Genomic DNA, 19,728 nt, shown 5'->3' on the forward strand with positions numbered 1-19,728 from the left:
GTCTCATCTTTGAATGACAGATTGAAGTCTTGTAGGCATGGACATTTCGCAACACTGATGCTCAGTCAGGCTTGCTGGACGTTCTCTTTTCATGTCCACAGTGTGGTGGGTTTTGAACTCTGTCTTTTTCCACCACTTCAGTACATTTTTCACATTTGATTTTGGAATTTTCTATATATCTGCCGTCCAGCTCACAGACGTTTTATTACCAAGACACAAATGTTTACAGATTAATTCAGCTCTGTGTTCAGGTTTTTTAATGCAATAACTTTTAGAATTTTGGTGAATTTTTGATTTAGGTTTGAGGAAGTAGCATTTGGAGAACTCTAGTTTGAACATGACATCTGTAGCATTTGGATTAGTGTCCCAACATTTTCCTGAAGTAAAATGGAAAGTTAAGTAAAAGTGTTCTACTTGGCTCTTGTTCAGTTGGAGTGTTGATTGATGAGTTGTAATGTAGCTGAAATTATATACTTGTATATGATAGTTTAATTTGTATAATACATTAACAATTTCATTCTCTCATAAAAAAAAGAGGGCTAACGGACTGTAAAATGTTTGGGAACCATTGTTCTATGGCATTACCCAAGAACCTATTGTGAAACCTTTGTAAAAGAGTAAGATAGTGCAAAAATATTGTACTGTCATTAACATGCAGATTTACTGGGCCCATTGATACAAAAGATAAAAAACAAATATGAATGTACCAGGTATAACTAAATTACGGCACTCGCAGAACATATGAATACAATATGAATCTGTTAACCTGGATGCTTTTTGAATTTAGTGCTAATTCTCCCTCAGTAGAAAAGACAGTCGTGTTTGCTGTTGCATCACAATTTTAGAATGATTTGAAGAAAAGAAAGCAGATAATAAATATGAAAGTAATGAAAGAAAAAGTCTACAATATCTAAGACAGTTGTGTAATAGTCAGTTTTCAAATCTGAATACAAGTCAAGAGCAAAATGAAACCAGGATGAATGGAGGTACAACCGTTAATGTAATAGACTTTTTATTACTATCTACTGAAGGTGACTGTGGAGTATATAACAACAGTAAAACTGTACAACTGCAGTGGATGATTTTTTTGTGTTAATCCTAATATTGATTCTAAACATTTTACATGAAAGACGTTGTGACACTAAGGTCAAAGTTCATCATATGAAATAAAACTGTAGTAACATTTTTTAGGATCAACATATGATTTATTTTCAAAGGAATAAAATGCAGTTTTGTCCTGCGGTTCTCCAGGATTGTGCTTGTGGAGTGTAGAACATTACTGGTAGTACACTGTTCACTCGTTTTTCACTTTTCTTTTACCACACGCTCGACGACAGACACATCTAATGAATACTACTGTGGTGAATGTCAGCACTGCTGCTATACTAAGCAGAAACAGAATCACGTCCACTGAATGGTAGGAGTACCAAGGCATCCTATAGGCCTTTGTGCGCAGGTGAGGGGCTCCTTTATGCCTCATAACATACTCAATCCAGAAGACAGCTGAGTCTAGAGGTTTCATAGGCTGGTCTCTGTGTAGACTGGAGAGTCGCTGCATGTTGGTCCTATAAGAGTCATCATTGAGAACTTCCAGTAGCATCTGTTCAAAAGTTTGGCCATTCAGTTGAGACAACTCGAGAATTTTTGCCGCTCCTCTTGTTTGAATCCGGACAAGGTTATCGAACTGATCAAAGAATAAAGGGATGCCGAGCACAGGCACTCCGTGGTAGATGGCCTCCTGGACTCCATTGGTTCCTCCATGGGCTACAAATGCCTTGATCTTGGAGTGTCCCAGGAGGTCGTTCTGTGGCATCCAGTTCACCAGCAGAGTGTTGTTTCCCAGAGTGGAAGGTTTTGGTCCCAGATGCCTCCAGATGACTTTTTGAGGTAGTTTTGCGAACACAGCAGCAATTTCATCTGCTATGTCAGCTGGAAGACTTTCTACCAAAGTGCCCAAGGACATGATGATGAAGCCATGTTCTCCTGAACTCTGCACAAAAGCCTCCAAGTCTTCAGGGAGGGGCTTTGAAGGCTTGCACTGGAATCCACCCATATAAACAACATTCGGCATGGTGGGTCTGGGGAATTCAAACACAAAATCGAGCCTCATGAGCCAAATATCAGCCTCCTGGAGGAAGCTGACAATGTCACAGTCCTCGTCAAAGTATTTATCACATAGAGCTTTGTAATGTGGCCCCACCACAAATTTATCTTGGAAAAGAACAATTGCATAGAAAAGGCTGTTCTTAACTCTTTGAAAGAAAGTCATTTGGTCTGAGAGGCCAGTACCTGCTACAGGTATGTAGGACAGTGGCGAAGGTGCAATGACAAAATGACCCTCACCACTGGTGATCCAGCGTGCATTTAAAACAAGGGGTAATTTCAAATAACGGGCTAAAACAACGCCAGCTGTCATGGTTGGATCAGTAAGAAGAAGATCATATTGTTCGTCTTGAAGCCTCTTAATCAGCTCTTTATCCTCAATGATCTTACTCATTGTATTACATGAGAGAAAGTGTGCATGGGAGATCATGTAGAAAAAGTCCACCTGAACTTTCAAGAAGGTCAGGATCGACGCCTCACCTCTCTGGATTTTCATCATGTTACTTAAATACTCCAGAAAAAATTCACCCACACTGTCAATGCCATCATTCACTGCGATAGACGTGAACAGTGAGGGGTCTTCTTTTAGGTAAAAGCTGGAGCTGGGTCGGATCACAGTGATGTTATGACCCCTGGAGTGCAGCGCCTCGATCAGCACCTTCATGTTGATCCAATGACTGCCGTCCACTGGATAAACCAGAATTTTGCCGCTCTCACAGCTCAGGATGAAGACAGACAAAGAGAGAAATAGTCCAACAATGGAGGATTGTCTCTTATGCAAAACAGAGTTCATTGTACCTTTAAAAGAAACACACAGATTAGTAATAAGTATTTATTAATTTGACCGCTCATATGAGACATAAGGCAGATTATTTCTTACACAATGTTATGATGAACATATGATAGAACTCTGTGATACTTCAGGTTGTGTCCTATTTCACTCGCAAGACTATCACAGATTATTCTAGCACATATCAACAAGCCTAAACTTGGCCATTCATTTTCCAAGTATGAGATTTTAGAATGAACTACAATATAAATATGTTATTATAATTACCTTAGGTGGTATGAAGTGCATGAAAGAAGAAGAAACTGAAGTGCGCAAGCCGACTGTACCAGCCGACTGAGTTCAAAGTCCAAAATGTGCCATACTGTTCTGACTGCTATCAGAGATGAAATTAATAATTAACTAAAGCAAATACAAAGCATGGGACATTAATTTTATGATTTGAAATGGTATTTATTTATCCACCCATTCATTTAAATGATCAACATCCGTAATGGATCAGGATTAGGAGTTTTATAAGCATAAACCTCTCATGAAAGTGCAGAGTACCTTTATATTCTCTCTAATTGAATATACACCAAATCAGGCATAACAGTATGACCACCTCCTTGTTTCTACGCTCGTTGTCCATTTTATCAGCTCCACTTACTATATAGGTGCACTTTGTAGTTCTACAGTTACAGACTGTAGTCCATCTGTTTCTCTGCATACTTTGTTAGCCCCCTTTTACCCTGTTCTTCAGTGGTCAGGACCCCCATGGACCCTCACAGAGCAGGTACTATTTGGGTGGTGGATCATTCTCAGCACTGCAGTAACACTGACGTGGTGGTGGTGTGTTAGTGTGTGTTGTTCTGGTACGAGTGGATCAGACACAGCAGTGCTGCTGGAGTTTTTAAACACTGTGTCCACTCACTGTCCACTCTGTTAGACACTCCTACCTTGTCAGTCCACCTTGTAGATGTAAAGTCAGAGACGATAGCTCATCTGCTGCTGCACAATTTGTGTTGGTCATCCTCTAGTCCTTCATCAGTGGTCATAGGAAACTGCCCACAGGACGCTGTTGGCTGGATATTTTTGGTTGGTGGACTATTCTCAGTCCAGCAGTGACACTGAGGTGTTTAAAAACTCCAGCAGCACTGCTGTGTCTGATCCACTCAGACCAGCACAACACACACTAACACACCACCAACACGTCAGTGTTACTGCAGTGCTGAGAATGATCCACCTCCCAAATAGTACCTGTTCTGTGAGGGTCCATGGGGGTCCTGACCACTGAAGAACAGGGTAAAAGGGGGCTAATAAAGTATGCAGAGAAACAGATGGACTACAGTCTGTAACTGTAGAACTACAAAGTGCACCTATATAGTAAGTGGAGCTGATAAAATGGACAATGAGTGTAGAAACAAGGAGTTGTTCATAATGTTATGCCTGATCGGTGTATTATACCCTTGTTATACCTGTACAAACAGATCTCTACATTAAACATTGCTGTGCTTTTATCCCTGTACCTGACAGTCTGAACAAAATTAAAGATGACTTCATTAACAGAACTAATTCATGTTAGTTATAAATACAAACGTCTGGCTAAAGCTTTTCTCTCACACAGGTTCAGATTTCTGTTCACATATCGATTACAAACACAGGCACAAAAGCATTTAATACTGAAATTTAACTCAAACCCATTTAAAGAATATAAAACTGTACTTGCTTTTCATATTAAAAGTAAAATCTGTCAGGATTTACTTAGTACATCTTTACTGTTTGCCTGCAAAATGAAAATTACCAAATTAGAAAGAAAACACAGATTTAGGATTCCTGAATTTTAAAGCCTGACTTTCGGGGCTTGTAAAGCATGGATGTATTATATTTTACTGTATATATTACAGTTTTTTGACATGTAAGCCTGTTAGCTTAGGAAAGAATAGCTATTTTTTATTTTTGAAAAAAATTAAAATAAAACAATTACATTTTTTGTTATGATTTTTGACTCTTAAAATGTATTTAGATTCAACTTTACTGTCATTTTGGAACGGCGGTTTTAACTCATTTCATTTCTTGATAAGTGTGTGCATATCTGTAATATTCAGAAAAGAGAATATTGCTGATTACTGTAAAATACTGCTGTCAAATTGTAGTTTTGTAAAAATACTGTTTAGTACTGCATTTAAAATGTATAATTAAGATTAAAAATTACAGAGCTGTGCATTTTAATTACAGATTTGCAAATTATTTATTGTAAATTTGCAGAGTATTTTTTTTACAGTGTGTAGTTTACTGGGCACAACCTTGTAAGTCACTTATTTGACAGCTTCTGTATCAAAAGCCAGTTGTAGGGATTCCTGACGAGTATAGGCTTTGAAACTCGTTCAACTTCACGAAACCCTGAACTCAAAGCAACATTGTTCAACAGTGGCCTCTTAATGTCATGCATACCTCTGGCTCTGACACCTCTGTGGACTCCATCTCCCAGAATCCTCTGGGAGACATGTGACACCTAACCTTCCACCCCGCTCCAGTCACCATTCAGCCTCTCCTAAATACTAACCAGTTTCACCTGTTTAACTCTAACTAGGCAAATAATGACAGTTTAAAACCGGGCTTTCAGTTTATTTCTTTGCGAAGTATCGCATCTTTCGAGAGCTACTGAGCGTTTTCTTTGGTGATTGTTATTTCTGGCTCTGACTACTTTTCTGTGTTTTGGACTTTGCCCCTATTGCCTTTGCCCTTTGGACTCTGTTTGCCTGGTTATGTTTGTTTGTTTGTACTTTGTCTTTTTTGGATTTGACCTATGCCTGTTTGACTACGATGTTGGATCATCCGCAAGCATCTGAATCATTCTGGCATGTTACAGAATACCTCACCAACAATGCAGACAGCAGATCTGGAGGGTTTTCATCAAGCTGAACAGGTCACCAGGTCAACAAAAGTCAGAACAACAGGCTCAGCCAGTTCAGCTTGTAGCTAGTGAGAAGGGGCTTACCAGCCAACTCCAGACCCTTAGCACTACTGAACCAGAAGAACGTTCCACCGCTTCATCTCCACCAATGCAAGCAACCAGTTCCCTGTTTCCTGTAAGCAAGCCGGACAAGTTTGATGGAAATCCAGACAAGTGCTCCATTTTTCTTTGATAATTCCCCCACTAGTTTAGATCAAGCCAAAATTTCATTTCTGGTTTCCTGCTTATCAGATAGGGCTTTAGAATGGGCTACTGCCAGCTGGCATCAGATCCATGCTCTATCCTATGAGCAGTTTTTGAAGGAAATCCGAACAGGCAATCGTTCTGTATTAGACCATGCTCTCGAATTCCGCACTTTGGCAGCCAACAGTGGTTGGAATGAGGCAGTGCTACTGGTAATGTACTGAAATTGTTACTAAACTGGCTTGTCGAGATGATAACCTGACCCTAGAATAACTCATCACTCTGTCTGTCCATCTTGATCATCTCATTAATAACAGAGGAAAATCAAAAACTAATTGACTGAAGAAAACTATTTCTCGTATTCATACCCCATCCAACCGAACACCATGAGTCTGAAGAACCCATGCAAAGTGATTTGTCACATCTGTCTCCCGAGGAAAGACTCCGATGATTAAGAGAGGTCCTGTGTTTGTACTGTGGCGGTGCCGGTCATCTCATTCAGAACTGCAGAACCAGGCCACCCAAAAAAATTTGGTGCTGATCCCTGGAAAGCACGTGGAGAATGCTAATGTGGTGAGTGTTCCCACAAAGGGGTTGGTTTCTTACCAAGTCATTATTTCCAGGGGTTATTTGCTGTCATCAGGAATCTCTTGTTGTCTCAGCCGTTATACATTCCGGTGCCGAAGGGAATTTTATCCGTGCTCGCCTTCAGGAAGAGCTACAGATCCCGGTGGAGACCCTGAGAGTCCCTTTGCGAGTGGCAACTTTGGACGGAGCCCTGATGGGAATCAGAACCATTTCATCCAAGACTGAGCCAATGCAACTAGAGACTAGCGCCACACACAAAGAACTTCTGATTTTGGAATCTGGAGTTTGAACTGATATTAGGTCTACCTTGGCAAGAAAAGCACAACCCCACAATCTCAGTCAGAACATGAGATATTAAAATGGTCCGAGTTCCGTCACCAAACCTGCCTTCTCACCCCACCGTAGCTGTTAGATCCTCTTCCATTGAAAGCCCTGATGCATTGTTACTGAAATTCCTCCTGAATACACAGACCAAACCAAATTACAAAAACTTTTCCATATCTGCTTCCTCTTATCCCTGTAGCACTGGAGAAGTGCATACAGCCTAATCAGAATTAAAGAAGGGGATGAGTGGAAGACAGCCTTTGTGACCACCAGGGGGCACTATGAGTATTCCATAATGCCCTTTGGGCTCTCTAACAGCGAGGTAGATGCGCCAGAGACTGGGGTAGGAGCGGTCCTCTCTCAACGATCTGGTTATCCCCCCAAGTGGAGAAAAACTATGGAATTTGGGACAGAGAATTGCTAGCTGTCAAACTCACTTTGGAGGAGTAGAGACTTTGGTTAGAGGGAGCTAAAATCACCCTTTTTTTGTGTTACCCATTCACTATAACCTAGAATATCTCCGTAACGCTAAACGGCTTAATGCTCGCCAAGCTCGTTGGTCTCCTACCACCCTGAGTCCTTAAATAAGAAGGCTGATGCTTTGTCTAGAGTGTGTCAAGAAAATGTAATTGAAATCAACCTGTCTGACAAACTTGTCCTTTCCCCCAATGTCACGGTATCATCCATCCATTGGGAGATCAATGAGGAGATTTCAAAGGCCTTAGAAAATACTCAAGTCAGTGCCCTTCTGAGAAGATTTATGTTCCCCATCAGTTCCGAGACCATCTCATAACCCATTCTTCCCTCACTACAGGCCACCCTGGAGAAACGCACACTCAACAATTACTATCCAACCGTTATTGGTGAGAAACTATGACCAAAGACATTCATACATTTAGCATAGCATCCTGTTCCACCTGTTCCCAGTGTAAGACCCCAAAAACTCTGCCTGCTGGTAATCTTGTACCCCTGCCTGTGCCAGCTAGACCATGGTCCACATATCTCTGGATTTCATTGTGCAATTTCGGTGTGTGATTCATACTTTTTGCCTCAATACCCACTGCCTTCCAAACAGCTGAAGCTTTATTTAATCAAGTTTTTAGGTTTTTTGGCATCCCTGATGATATTTTATCCGACTGAAGCCCACAGTTTACTTCACAAGTCTGGACAGCATTTTTTGAGCATGCTGGTATTTCAATTAGCTTGACATCTGGATATCACCCGCAATCCAATGGGCAATGTGAACAAGTCAATCAAGAGTTAGGAAAATTCTTGCGTATGTTCTGTCTCAAAATTCATTGAATAGTTCAACCACTGCCTTTGCCAGATGTTATGCCACCCCTTCCAGAGGAGATAGATGCATTAAACGTTGATTTTTATTGCACATCCGAGACAGAAAAACTAGAGAGTTGTGATCAGTGTAGACCACAGTAGGAGAAGAGTGTGAATTGAGATAGACCTCAAAATGTTGCAGAGGTAAAAGTAATGCCAAGGTTTTCTTCTCAATGGTACTGTAACGCATCTGGAAATAACTGAACTTTCTGGAGTAAAAACACACATGATGTTCAATTCCCTGGCTGTCCTCCTGATTTAACACAGCACCTGCTTCAATGTCACATGCATCCACTTCTAGTTTGAAGGGACGATTAAAGTCAGGAGTAGCAAGGACTGGAGCACTACACAGTAGAGCTTTCACATTGTCAAAAGCTTTCTGACACTCACTAGTCCACACAATCAACATTACCCCTTAGCAGATTTGTCAATGGAAACACCACTACAGAAAAAAAATTACAAAAGGAGCAGTAGTACCCAGCCATACCCAAGAATCAGCGCAATTAATGTCTAGTATGTGGAACAGGGTACTTAAGAACAGTCTTCACCTTATCAGTTGGGGTCCGGACTCTAGCCTGACTTACCTCTCTGCCCAAGTACAAAATAGTGGCCTTGACAAATTCACATTTAGCAAGATTCAAGGTCAAGGAGGCTTGGTCTAAGTCAAGTTTATTTCTATAACAATTTTTACAAGAGGTGTTGTCACAAAGCAGCTTTACAGAAAAATCCAGGTCCAAGTCTCCATGAGCCTCACCAATGGCGAAAGTGGCAAGGTAAAACTCCCTAAGAGCAAGAGGAAGAAACCTTGAGAAGAACCAAGACTCAAAAGGGGAAGCCATCCTCCTCTGGACCACACCGGATAGCAAACAGCATTAGTATGAAATATTAGAATACAAAAATGGGGAAAGACACATGGAGCAATGGTTAATTAGATAGCTTGAGTTTATGCAAGCTATCTGAAGATTGCCTGTAATGTGTCAATGTGCTCGGTCCAGGTAGATGTGTAGACCACCGTATCATCTAGATATGCAGCGCAGTGAGGCACAGACTGGAGTACACAACTCATTAGCCGCTGGAATGTACCAGGTGCATTAAGCGTACCAAAAGCCATAACAGAGTATTGCATGAAGGAATCAGGGGAATCAGGCAGATATCTCAGAAGCACGATCTGTTAGAGGAACTTGCCAGTAGCCTTCAGCAAATCCAGCTTGGTCACAAATTTAGCAGTTCCCAGAATCATCGATTCTAGGCACAGGATAAGAATCAGGCACAGTTACCGCATTCACTTTTCTGTAGTCTGTACACAAACGGAAGGTTCTATCAGGTTTTGGAACCATGAGACAAGGAGAACTCCATGGAACTTTGAAAGGCTAAGCCATGCTTAATGAGGTATTCTACCTTGGTCTGCATAGTAGTGCACTTTTAAGGGCTCACACGGTAGTGATTCTGCTTAATGGGGATATTGCCACCTGCATCTGTGTCATGTTTGAGTACATTGGTTTGTTGAGGCTTGTCTTTACTAGAAAGAAAAGATTGTGCCGCTCCTGTATCACACAGGATCTTAACAGGCACACAACACTCATCTGTTTCAGACAAGGAAACGTCCATCCAGTATAAAGGGTTGGAATGTGACATCATACTTTTCCTGCATTAGTACAGCCTCAGCAACACCAACAGAGGTACATATACAAGCTACGCTTTTAGGCTTGTCTTTTTTCTTGTTCCAGGCAGCACAGCCTGCAATCAGATGTCCTGGATGTCTACAATAAAAGCATACATGCTTCTTAGAAATGCATGAGGAAGACCCAGCAGCAGGTCTGGAAGGGGACTTCTCTTTCCTCTGTGATCTCTCAGCTGTATGGGATGCATGAGACCAACCACCCTGACTTCTTTTGTCCTTAACAGTAACCACAGGAGATGAAGAGGTATTCACAGAAGGGAAAACCATTTTGTGTGTCAGGACAAAGTCATCTGTCAAGACAGCTGCTTCAGAAAGTGTGGACACTTTCTTTTAATTCAAATAAATGACTATAACTTCAGGCACAGCGTTTTTGAAATCTTCTAATAATATAAGTTCTTTTAACTGGGCAAAAGTAGCTACTTCAGAAGTGATGCACCATTTTTCAAACAAAGCTGTTTTTTTCCCCGAGCAAACTCCACAAATGTTTGGTCCCTCGACCTCTGGTGAGACCGATACCGCTGATGGTAGGCCTCAGGCACAACTCATATGCTCGGAGTACAGTGGCTTTTACCACATCATAATCAAGGCTCTGCTCTACACTTCCTGTGCTGTACCCACCGGTTTGCAACCAGAAGCAAACACCACATGTCTTTAGGCCAATGTAAGGTAGCTGCTACTTGCTCAAAGACAGTGAAATAGGAATCAACCTCTGATTCCTGAAATGGAGGCACTAGAGAGATATGTTTGCTTATATCAAACTCTGAAGATCGTGTGGCAGGCTGCCTAGAGGAGGAACTTCGATCTGCCTCCAATTGCAAAGCACAAACTCACAGTTCCTGCATCTCTCGCTCCTGTTGCTTAATGGCGAGATCCAATTCCTTCAACTTTATTGCCATACTCAAATCAGTGAGAAGGATCTCAACAGGTGGAGGAGTAACTGGATCTATGCCTGTTGGTGTTCCTGAGGAATGCTCACCAGCCTCCACCCCTGAGGAAACACCAGGGCCACCTGTGGCAACACCAGCATCCCTCACCCCATGCAACACAGCAGCCTCTGCTACAGCAGCACTCCCTGTATCAGGGGACAGTGGCAGCCGCCGGACTTCCTAGAGGAGCGGGACACTGACACATTGTATAACTGTGCTACCATCAACAAAATCAGCCTTCCTGCATTTGTCTCCACTGAGACAAATGCCTCCACTGACAGAGGAACTTTGTATTAATACTGCTGGTTGAATTGAAGAGAGTCAAATTCAACACCTTATATGAAATTTGTGATTTCTTCTATTTTGTGGAGGCTTTTAGCCCAATTCAACTGAACTTTGGGCCTTGGTGGCTCATGGATGCTGTAGGCTTTTCTTCTATCTAATAACAATCTGAGGAATCCTACCCAAATCCTTGAACTTTTGCTGTTGGTTGAATTAGGAAGAGTCAAGTTAACTCTTTCTATCAGAATTGTGGACACTGCAAGTATTTTGTGGAGGCTTCTGGCTCTACTTTGCTGAACTTTGGGCCTAGTGGGCCTTGACATTGGATGATCAAAACATGCCACCTAAACCTTCTAATAACACTACTGAGGAATATGTCACCATGACTCAAATGCATGAATTGTTGGACCAGCAAAAAGATTTTTACAGAACTTTGCTTGAACAGCAAGAAAAGAGCTTTAACACTTGTGTACAGATCATAGTTGATTCTTCAAACAGGTGGATTGATGATGATCTGTCAAAGCAAGTCTATGATCTCAAGGTGAGTTTAGAAATGACTCAAAAGGAATTTGATGATTTCAAACTTTCATGTAAAACTTGGTCCAAGAACAGTAATGAAACCAGGGCAGATTTAGACACCATCTGTAAAAGTTTGATTTCAATCTCAGACAAGACAGACTATTTGGAGGGCCAATCAAGACAACATAATATTGTTGTTCATGGCATCAAAGAGTCTATCAAAGAAAAGGTATCTGAATCTGAAGAAAAAGTGAGAAAGTTGTTTAGAGAAAAACTACAACTGGATCATTTGAAAATATCGGATTTGGCTCATAGGACTGGGAAACCAACATCGTGTTCAGGAAAGCCCCGGCCGATTGTGGTCAGATTCCTGCGGTTGAAGGACAAATTTGCTGTTCTGGATAAAAGCTAAAATTTTGAAGGGCTCAGACATCTTTATTAATGAGGACTTCCCTGAAGTTGTCCGACAGAGAAGGAAAGAACCACTCCCAGCAATGAAGGCAGCTCGAGAGAGAGGGTCATTGTTCATTCACCAATTCAAAATCCACCACAACAAAAAAAGGTCAGTGCTGAGAATTTAGCTCATTAATTTTCATTATTGAATATTTACACAGTGCTTGTTTGGTTCACATATTTATACCACATTGTTTTTGTTTGCATTATGGACAACAACAAATGTGATTTTGAGGGTCAGATTTTCAAGCCATTTGATCTCTCTAAAAGTAACTCTTATAATTTTGAAGTTGACCCAGACTTACATTTTTTTTCCTCATTTGATGCCTCCAATGTTTGTACCTTTTATAATGAAAGCCAGTTTAATGATTTGTGTTTCTATGCCTTCTAATATGCTCTCTACTCTTCATTTGAATATAAGAAGTCTTTCCTGTATTTATGATAAGTTTTTTCATTATTTATCTACACTTAAACATTGTTTTTCTGTTATTGCTTTATCAGAAACATGGCTTACAGAGAATTCTAAGGATATCGTTAAACTTCCTAAATATAACTCGGCTCATTATGTAAGAGAAAATAGATCTGGAGGTGGAGTATCTCTGTTTATTCATGAGGATTATGAATTTAAAATTAGGGATGATCTCATTTGAAATCGGATAGGGCTGAGATAGAATCTGCTTTTTTGGAGCTTTCTGGTACTTTTAACAGAAAGAATGTTATTGTTGGTGTGATAAATATGGATGATAAACTTTATATTTTAGGTGATTTTAATATAAATCTTTTTAAAAATAAAAGTAGATAGCCCTACTGGAGATTTTCTTAATATTCTTTATTCTAGTTATTTTTTTTCCTCTCATCTATAAATCTACAAGAGTTAAAGGAAATTCAGCAACTTTGATAATATTTTAACTAATTCTTTGAATGAAGTGGTGAAATCTGGAGTACTGATTTCTGATTTATCAGATCATTTTCTCATTTTTCAGTACTCTTTGATTGACATTAATAAAACTAAAAATTCAAAGAAAATAATACGCAAATGAATGAGTACATCAAATATTTCTAAATTTAAAAGACATGCTTGCTAATACTTCATGGAATGAAATATATGAGGAAAATAATGCTGATTTTGCATACCAAAAGTTTATGAAAGTTATTAGTCTTAGCTTCAATGAATGTTTTCCAATTGGCACTTCCAGTAAGAAATATACTCAAGACTTCAAAAAGCCTTGGTTTACAGTTGATTTATTGAAGATGTTGAGAAAAAAATAAATTGTATAGAAAATATATGGTAAATCCAACTCCTCTTACACATAGTGTCTATAAATTCCATAGAAATAAGTATATCCATTCTATTAGAGCCGCAAAAAAGATATTTCAGTGAAAAATTTGAGGTACTCAAATGACACAAATGAAAATAATAAATCAATTGTTACAAAGAGAAAAGACTTCTATAGAGGTGCCTTCAGTTATGTTAGATGGTAAATTCTCTTAATGATCTATCTCATATAGCACTGAAATTTAACAATTGTTTTGTAAATATTGGTCATGAATTAGCTAACAATATTCCTATTTGTCGTGGTAATCCATTGGATTTTATTACAAGAAATTTCCCTATTATTTCTTCTTTTAAATCTACTGATATCCAAGAAATAAGTGACATAATTGATGGATTAAAAATCTCCTCAGCTGGCCTTGACAATATTTCTGCATTCCTTGTCAAGCAGGTGAAGCAATCAATATTGCAGCCACTTTCTTTTTGTCTATGAAATCAGGTGTTGTGCCAGAGGACTTAAAAGTTGCCAAGATTATTCCTATGTTTAAAGCAGGTGATCCATGTTGTTTTAATAATTATAGACCTATCAATTTTGCCATGTTTTTCAAAGATATTAGAAAAAATAAGATATAAAAGGATTCTTTTTCATTTAGATGCTAATTCAATTCTTTATAAACATCAATATGGTTTTTGGAAAAAATCATTCTACTTGTATGGCTTTTCTTCACCTGATCGAAGTTACCTCTGCACTTGAAGAAAATTTATTTGTTTGTAGTACTTTTATAGACTTTTCAAAAGCTTTTGATACAGTTAACCATCAGATATTGTTGAAAAAGTTATATAATATTATATATTATATAATATGGTTTTCAGGATATTACATACAACTGGTTAAAAAATTATATTTTAAACAGAAGGCAGTTTGTTTATATTAAGGGTTGCTATTCCAGCAAAACTAGATTATTGTTTGGGGTTCCTCAGGGATCCATTCTTGGACCAGTATTATTTCTTATTTATATTAATGATTTGTCTAATGTTTCAAATATTCTTTCTCCAATCATGTTTGCAGACGACACAACCCTTGTCGCTTCACATTTAAATTAACACATTGATTAAGGTTAATGTTGGTTTAAATGTCTGTACTACATGGTTTAGATTAAATAAACTTTCTTTAAATATAAAAAAGTCTAATTTCATCATTTGTAGTGGTAAAAAATTATACTCTAAGAATTTATATAAAATTATAATTGAATCTGTTGAGATCCCTCAAGGGTCAACTACAAAATTTTTAGGAATTATTGTTGATGAGACTGGGTTGGAGAGAACAAATAGACTGGGTTAGCAGAAAAATAAATAAATCTATTGGTATTATAAGGAAGGTTGGTCATCTGGTTAACATAAATTGTCTTCTTACTCTTTATTATAATCTAATTTATCCTTATCTTTCATATTGTAATATAGTGTGGGCAAGTACTTTCTCCACCACTCTTCATAAAATTTGGGTCCTTCAGAAACGTTTTGTTAGGATTGCGACCCGATCAGATTTATATACGTCATCTGCTCCTTTATTTCAGAAACTTCAAATTCTTACAATTTATAATATCAATATTTTTCAAATAGGTGTTTATATTTACAAGATATATTCAAGTGAAGGGAACATTCCAGAGCAGTTTAAAATTATTTCATAGTAAATTCAGATGCTCATCCATATTCAACTCGTCTTCAGGTCTTCATCCTCCTAAATTTCTCACTTGTAGAGGTCAATTTTCATTAGATTTAGGGACACTAAAATATGGAATAGGCTTTCCCATTTGGCAAAAAAATTGTTCTTTAAAATCTTATAAAAGACATTTTAAGATCATTTAATATCTGTACTGTAGTTGTTCTTCTGTTGTTTTATTTGCTTCATTTATTGTGATGTTTATTTTTACTACTGCTTATAAGTTAATATGATTATGAAATGATAGATTTATACAAACATATGTACCTATATTTAATATATGCATGGACGCTTCTGTGCGCATACACAACGCACATTCATATTCAAATATTTTTGTTTAATATTTAAGTAATTTGAGATTTGTTTTGTCATTATGTTGTATACTATTTTGCATTTTTCATGTAATTTTATTGTTATTTAGGTGGAGGCTTTATATAAGCCTATTAAGGTTTTTGCCTCTCCCTGCACTGTATGTTTAGTCTATTTGTGTATATTTTAAATTGTGCAAATAAAAGAAAGAAAAAAAAACAAAATAAATAAAAATAAAAGTAAAAATAGTTTTTTAATCTGTGTAACCTCTCTAGCCTTTACGGTGCCGCTTTAGCAACCCGGGAAACTCACGGACCAATTGCATGCATTGTAAATATGACGCGACGCTGCTCAGCCAATCAGATCTGTGCATTACGATGAGCACCAAGACTCCAGTGAGTGACGCACACACGGGGACGAGGTGAGAAACAGCAGTTGGAGAAGAAAGTGAGTCATGCTTGCTTTTACATCATCAATAATCAGTTTTCAATTCTGAGTACAAGTCATGAGCAAAATAAAACCAGGATGAATGGAGGTACAACCTTTAATGTAATAGACATTTTATTACTATTTACTGAAGGTGATTGCGGAATATATGACACGACAGTAAAACTGTACAGCTGCAGTGGACATTGTATTTCTTTAGGTAATCCTGACTGATTATTCATTTCTGATTTTAGGTGAGAGTAGATGTTAAAAAAAAAAAAATTCAAAATGTTAGTAAAGGTCAAATTGCATCATATCAAATGAAAATTTAGTAATTTTTAAAAAAGGATTAACATAGTATAATTTATTTTCTACAGAAAAAATCAGTTTTGTCCTGCGGTTCTCCAGGATTGTGCTTAATTTGAGTGCAGAACATTACTGGTAGTTCCCCTTTTCACTCATTTTTCATTTTTCTTTTACCACACGCTCGACGACAGACACATCTGATGAATACTACTGTGGTGAATGTCAGCACTGCTGCTATACTAAGCAGAAACAGAATCACGTCCACTGAATGGTAGGAGTACCAAGGCATCCTATAGGCCTTTGTGCGCAGGTGAGGGGCTCCTTTATTCCTCATAACATACTCAATCCAGAAGACAGCTGAGTCTAGAGGTTTCATAGGCTGGTCTCTGTGTAGACTGGAGAGTCGCTGCATGTTGGTCCTATAAGAGTCATCATTGAGAACTTCCAGTAGCATCTGTTCAAAAGTTTGGCCATTCAGTTGAGACAACTTGAGAACTTTTGCAGCTCCTTTTGTTTGAATCCGGACGAGGTTATCAAACTGATCGAAAAACAAAGGGATGCCGAGCACAGGTACTCCGTGGTAGATGGCCTCCTGGACTCCATTGGTTCCTCCATGGGCTACAAATGCCTTGATCTTGGAGTGTCCCAGGAGGTCATTCTGTGGCATCCAGTTCACCAGCAGAGTGTTGTTTCCCAGAGTGGAAGGCTTTGGTCCCAGATACCTCCAGATGACTTTTTGAGGTAGTTTTGCAAACACGGCAGCAATGTCTCCAGCTGTTTCAGCTGGGAGACTATTTATCATTGTTCCCAAAGACATGATGATGAAGCCATGTTCTCCTGAACTCTGCACAAAAGCCTCCAAGTCTTCAGGGAGGGGCTTTGCGGGCTTGCACTGGAATCCACCCATATAAACAACATTCGGCATGGTGGGTCTGGGGAAGTCGAACACGAAGTCAAGCCTCATGAGCCAAATATCAGCCTCCTGGAGAAGGCTTACAATGTCACAGTCCTCGTCAAAGTATTTATCACATAGAGCTTTGTAATGTGGCCCCACCACAAATCTATCTTGGAAAAGAACAATTGCATAGAAAAGGCTGTTCTTAACTCTTTGAAAGAAAGTCATTTGGTCTGAGAGGCCAGCGCCTGGTGCAGGGATGTAGGACAGTGGCGAAGGTGCAATGACAAAGTGACCCTCACTGCTGATGATCCAACGCACATTCAGTACCAGAGGTAACTTCAAGTAATGGGCCAAGACAACGCCAGTTGTGATGGCTGGATCAGTCAGAACAAGGTCATATTGTTCATCTTGAAGCCTCTTAACCAGCTCCTTATCCTCAATGATATTGCTCACTGTATTACATGCAATTAAATGTGCATTTGAGACCATGGAGAAAAAATTCATTTGAACCTTTAAAAATGCCAGAGTGGACGCTTTCCCTCTCTGGATTTCTAACATCTTATTAAAGTACTCCTCAATAAAGTCACCCAAACTGTCAATTCCATCAGGGACTGTGATAGACGTATATAGAGGGGAGCGTTCTGTGATGTACCAGCTGGAACTGGGTCGGATCACAGTGATGTTATGACCCCTGGAGTGCAGCTCCTCGATCAGCACCTTCATGTTGACCCAATGACTGCCGTCCACTGGATAAACCAGAACTTTGCCGCTCTCACAGCTCAGGATGAAGACAGACAAAGAGAGAAATAGTCCAACAATGGAGGATTGTCTCTTATGCAAAACAGAGTTCATTGTACCTTTAAAAGAAACACACAGATTAGTAATAAGTATTTATTAATTTGACCGCTCATATGAGACATAAGGCAGATTATTTCTTATACAAATGTTATGATGAACATATGATAGAACTGAGGTTCATGCAGGTTTTTGATTCTTATTCATAAAAGCTCGTAGAACACCAAGCACATACTCTGTGATACTTCAGGTTCTGTCCTATTTCACTCACAAGACTATCACAGATTATTCTAGCACATATCAACAAGCCTAACCTTACCCATTCATTTTCAAAGTATGTGATTTTAGAATGAACTACGATATAAATGTTATTATAATTACCTTAGGTTGTATGAAGTGCATGAAAGAAGAAATTGAAGCGTGCAAGCCGACTGTACCAGCCGACTGAGTTCAGAGTCCAAAATGTGCCATACTGTTCTGACTGTGATCAGAGATGAAATTAATAATTAACTAATGCAAATACAAAAGCATGGGACATGAATTTTATGGTTTAAAATGTTGTGCATTTACCCTATTTATTTATCACCAATTCATTTGAATGATCATCAGTAATGGACCTGATTAGTGTACAGCAAATGACAAGAACTGAGATTGCTTCTTATTTCTTGGGGTGTTAAAATTGGAGTCTGTTCTAGTCAAGACCACAAGATGCAATACGTAGTCAAGGCCAAGACGTGGACAAATGAAGACCAAGTCAAGACCAAACACTATATTATCCCAGAGTCCAGAGTGTGAATAACACAGTGAGGGTATCTGGTTCCAAATCAACCTGAACAGCGTGCACAGAAACCTGGGGCTGTATAGAGAGTAGGATTGTGACGTCAGTGGAAACGAACACCACAAGTCGCTGTGGGATTTTAGGACACCATAGCTATGGTAGAGACTGAGTAAAGTTAGTGAGGTGCACTTGCAGTGGTGTTTATGTTGTTTTTCGTTTCAAACATGGCGAAATGGTGAATCAACTGGAATGGTGGAAAATGTATCACAAATGGAATGTGTTTTTTCAGCTTTCCAGCTTGGAAGCAAAACAGTGGAACTCAGGTCGAACTCTTCTGATATCTGGTTCATATCACCACCTCCATAAACAATTCTGCTTTGGCATGTTTCTCTAGAATGCAGCAATTCGCAGCAATTCACACCAAACCACCCTGAAGTGCAAATAAAACAGGTAAAAGAAGTAAAGTGGCTGTGTAACTTTTAAAGTATTGGCGTGTGTAAGTGCTCACACCACAAACAAGATAGGAAAACATCTGGAAATGTTACTGGCGGTAGCTCGTTAAGATCATCCGTCTGCTCTGTGTTCGGATCGAGCTCATTAATTTCCTTTATTTTCTCAAAACAGACCTCCTTTGCTTCATTGTTCAGCTTCTCCCAGTAAGGAATCTTGCACTTGATTTGTGTTTTAAGACGTGTATCCTAAAATATGGCGACCACTACCCAGAATGTGATGCACCATTACGTAGTTGCCCATTCTCTATTACAGAAACTTCCTATCTTTTTGTCTTAACTTAAGATCTGACAAGTCAAGATAAAATTCGCACAAATTCGTATTACAGAAGCAAATCTGATCTTAATTTAATAATCTTATCTTCTCACATTAAGAAATCTTTCACTTACTCGATCACAGTCGACCCTTAACTATCGTGTCTGTTACCTAGCAACCGACCATACGTGCACAACTGAAACATAAACACGTAATAAAGTTAGTTACCCAGACAGCTAACGTTAGCCACCGTTACTGATGTAAAAAAATAAAAAATAAAACTAAAGTTTTATAAAATAATAAAACGTGCTGTTTGTGTCGCTG

General features: G+C 38.9%; 1 protein-coding gene across 3 annotated transcripts; it reads right to left on the reverse strand.

Annotated features, from left to right (window-relative positions):
* Positions 1-977: 977 nt before the first annotated feature.
* LOC118824547 (UDP-glucuronosyltransferase 1A5-like) lies at positions 978-18,337 on the reverse strand. 3 transcript variants are annotated; one of them, XM_036594788.1, is made up of 2 exons: positions 17,732-17,920; positions 978-2,709 (listed from the first exon to the last, which is right to left on the reverse strand). In XM_036594788.1, exons 1-2 carry the CDS (start codon positions 17,916-17,918, stop codon positions 1,295-1,297), a joined length of 1,602 nt encoding a protein of 533 aa, XP_036450681.1. In that variant the 5' UTR covers positions 17,919-17,920; the 3' UTR covers positions 978-1,294. The 3 variants fall into 3 exon arrangements, with proteins under 3 accessions (XP_036450681.1, XP_036450680.1, XP_036450679.1); XM_036594787.1 differs by lacking the exon at positions 17,732-17,920 and adding an exon at positions 3,161-3,260 and having other exon boundaries at positions 978-2,901; XM_036594786.1 differs by lacking the exon at positions 978-2,709 and adding an exon at positions 18,243-18,337 and having other exon boundaries at positions 15,965-17,923.
* Between the last annotated feature and the right edge of the window lie 1,391 nt (positions 18,338-19,728).

The sequence above is a fragment of the Colossoma macropomum genome, unplaced genomic scaffold (genome assembly GCF_904425465.1).
Source record: "Colossoma macropomum unplaced genomic scaffold, Colossoma_macropomum, whole genome shotgun sequence".
Lineage (NCBI taxonomy): Eukaryota > Metazoa > Chordata > Actinopteri > Characiformes > Serrasalmidae > Colossoma > Colossoma macropomum.

Excerpts from the sequence above, each read along its gene's own strand:
- LOC118824547 (XM_036594788.1), bottom strand. The coding sequence starts at position 17,918 with ATGAACTCTGTTTTGCATAAGAGACAATCCTCCATTGTTGGACTATTT. Across the intron at positions 2,710-17,731 it reads TAACATCACTGTGATCCGAC|CCAGCTCCAGCTTTTACCTA; the intron begins CCAGTTCCAGCT and ends CTGTGATCCGAC.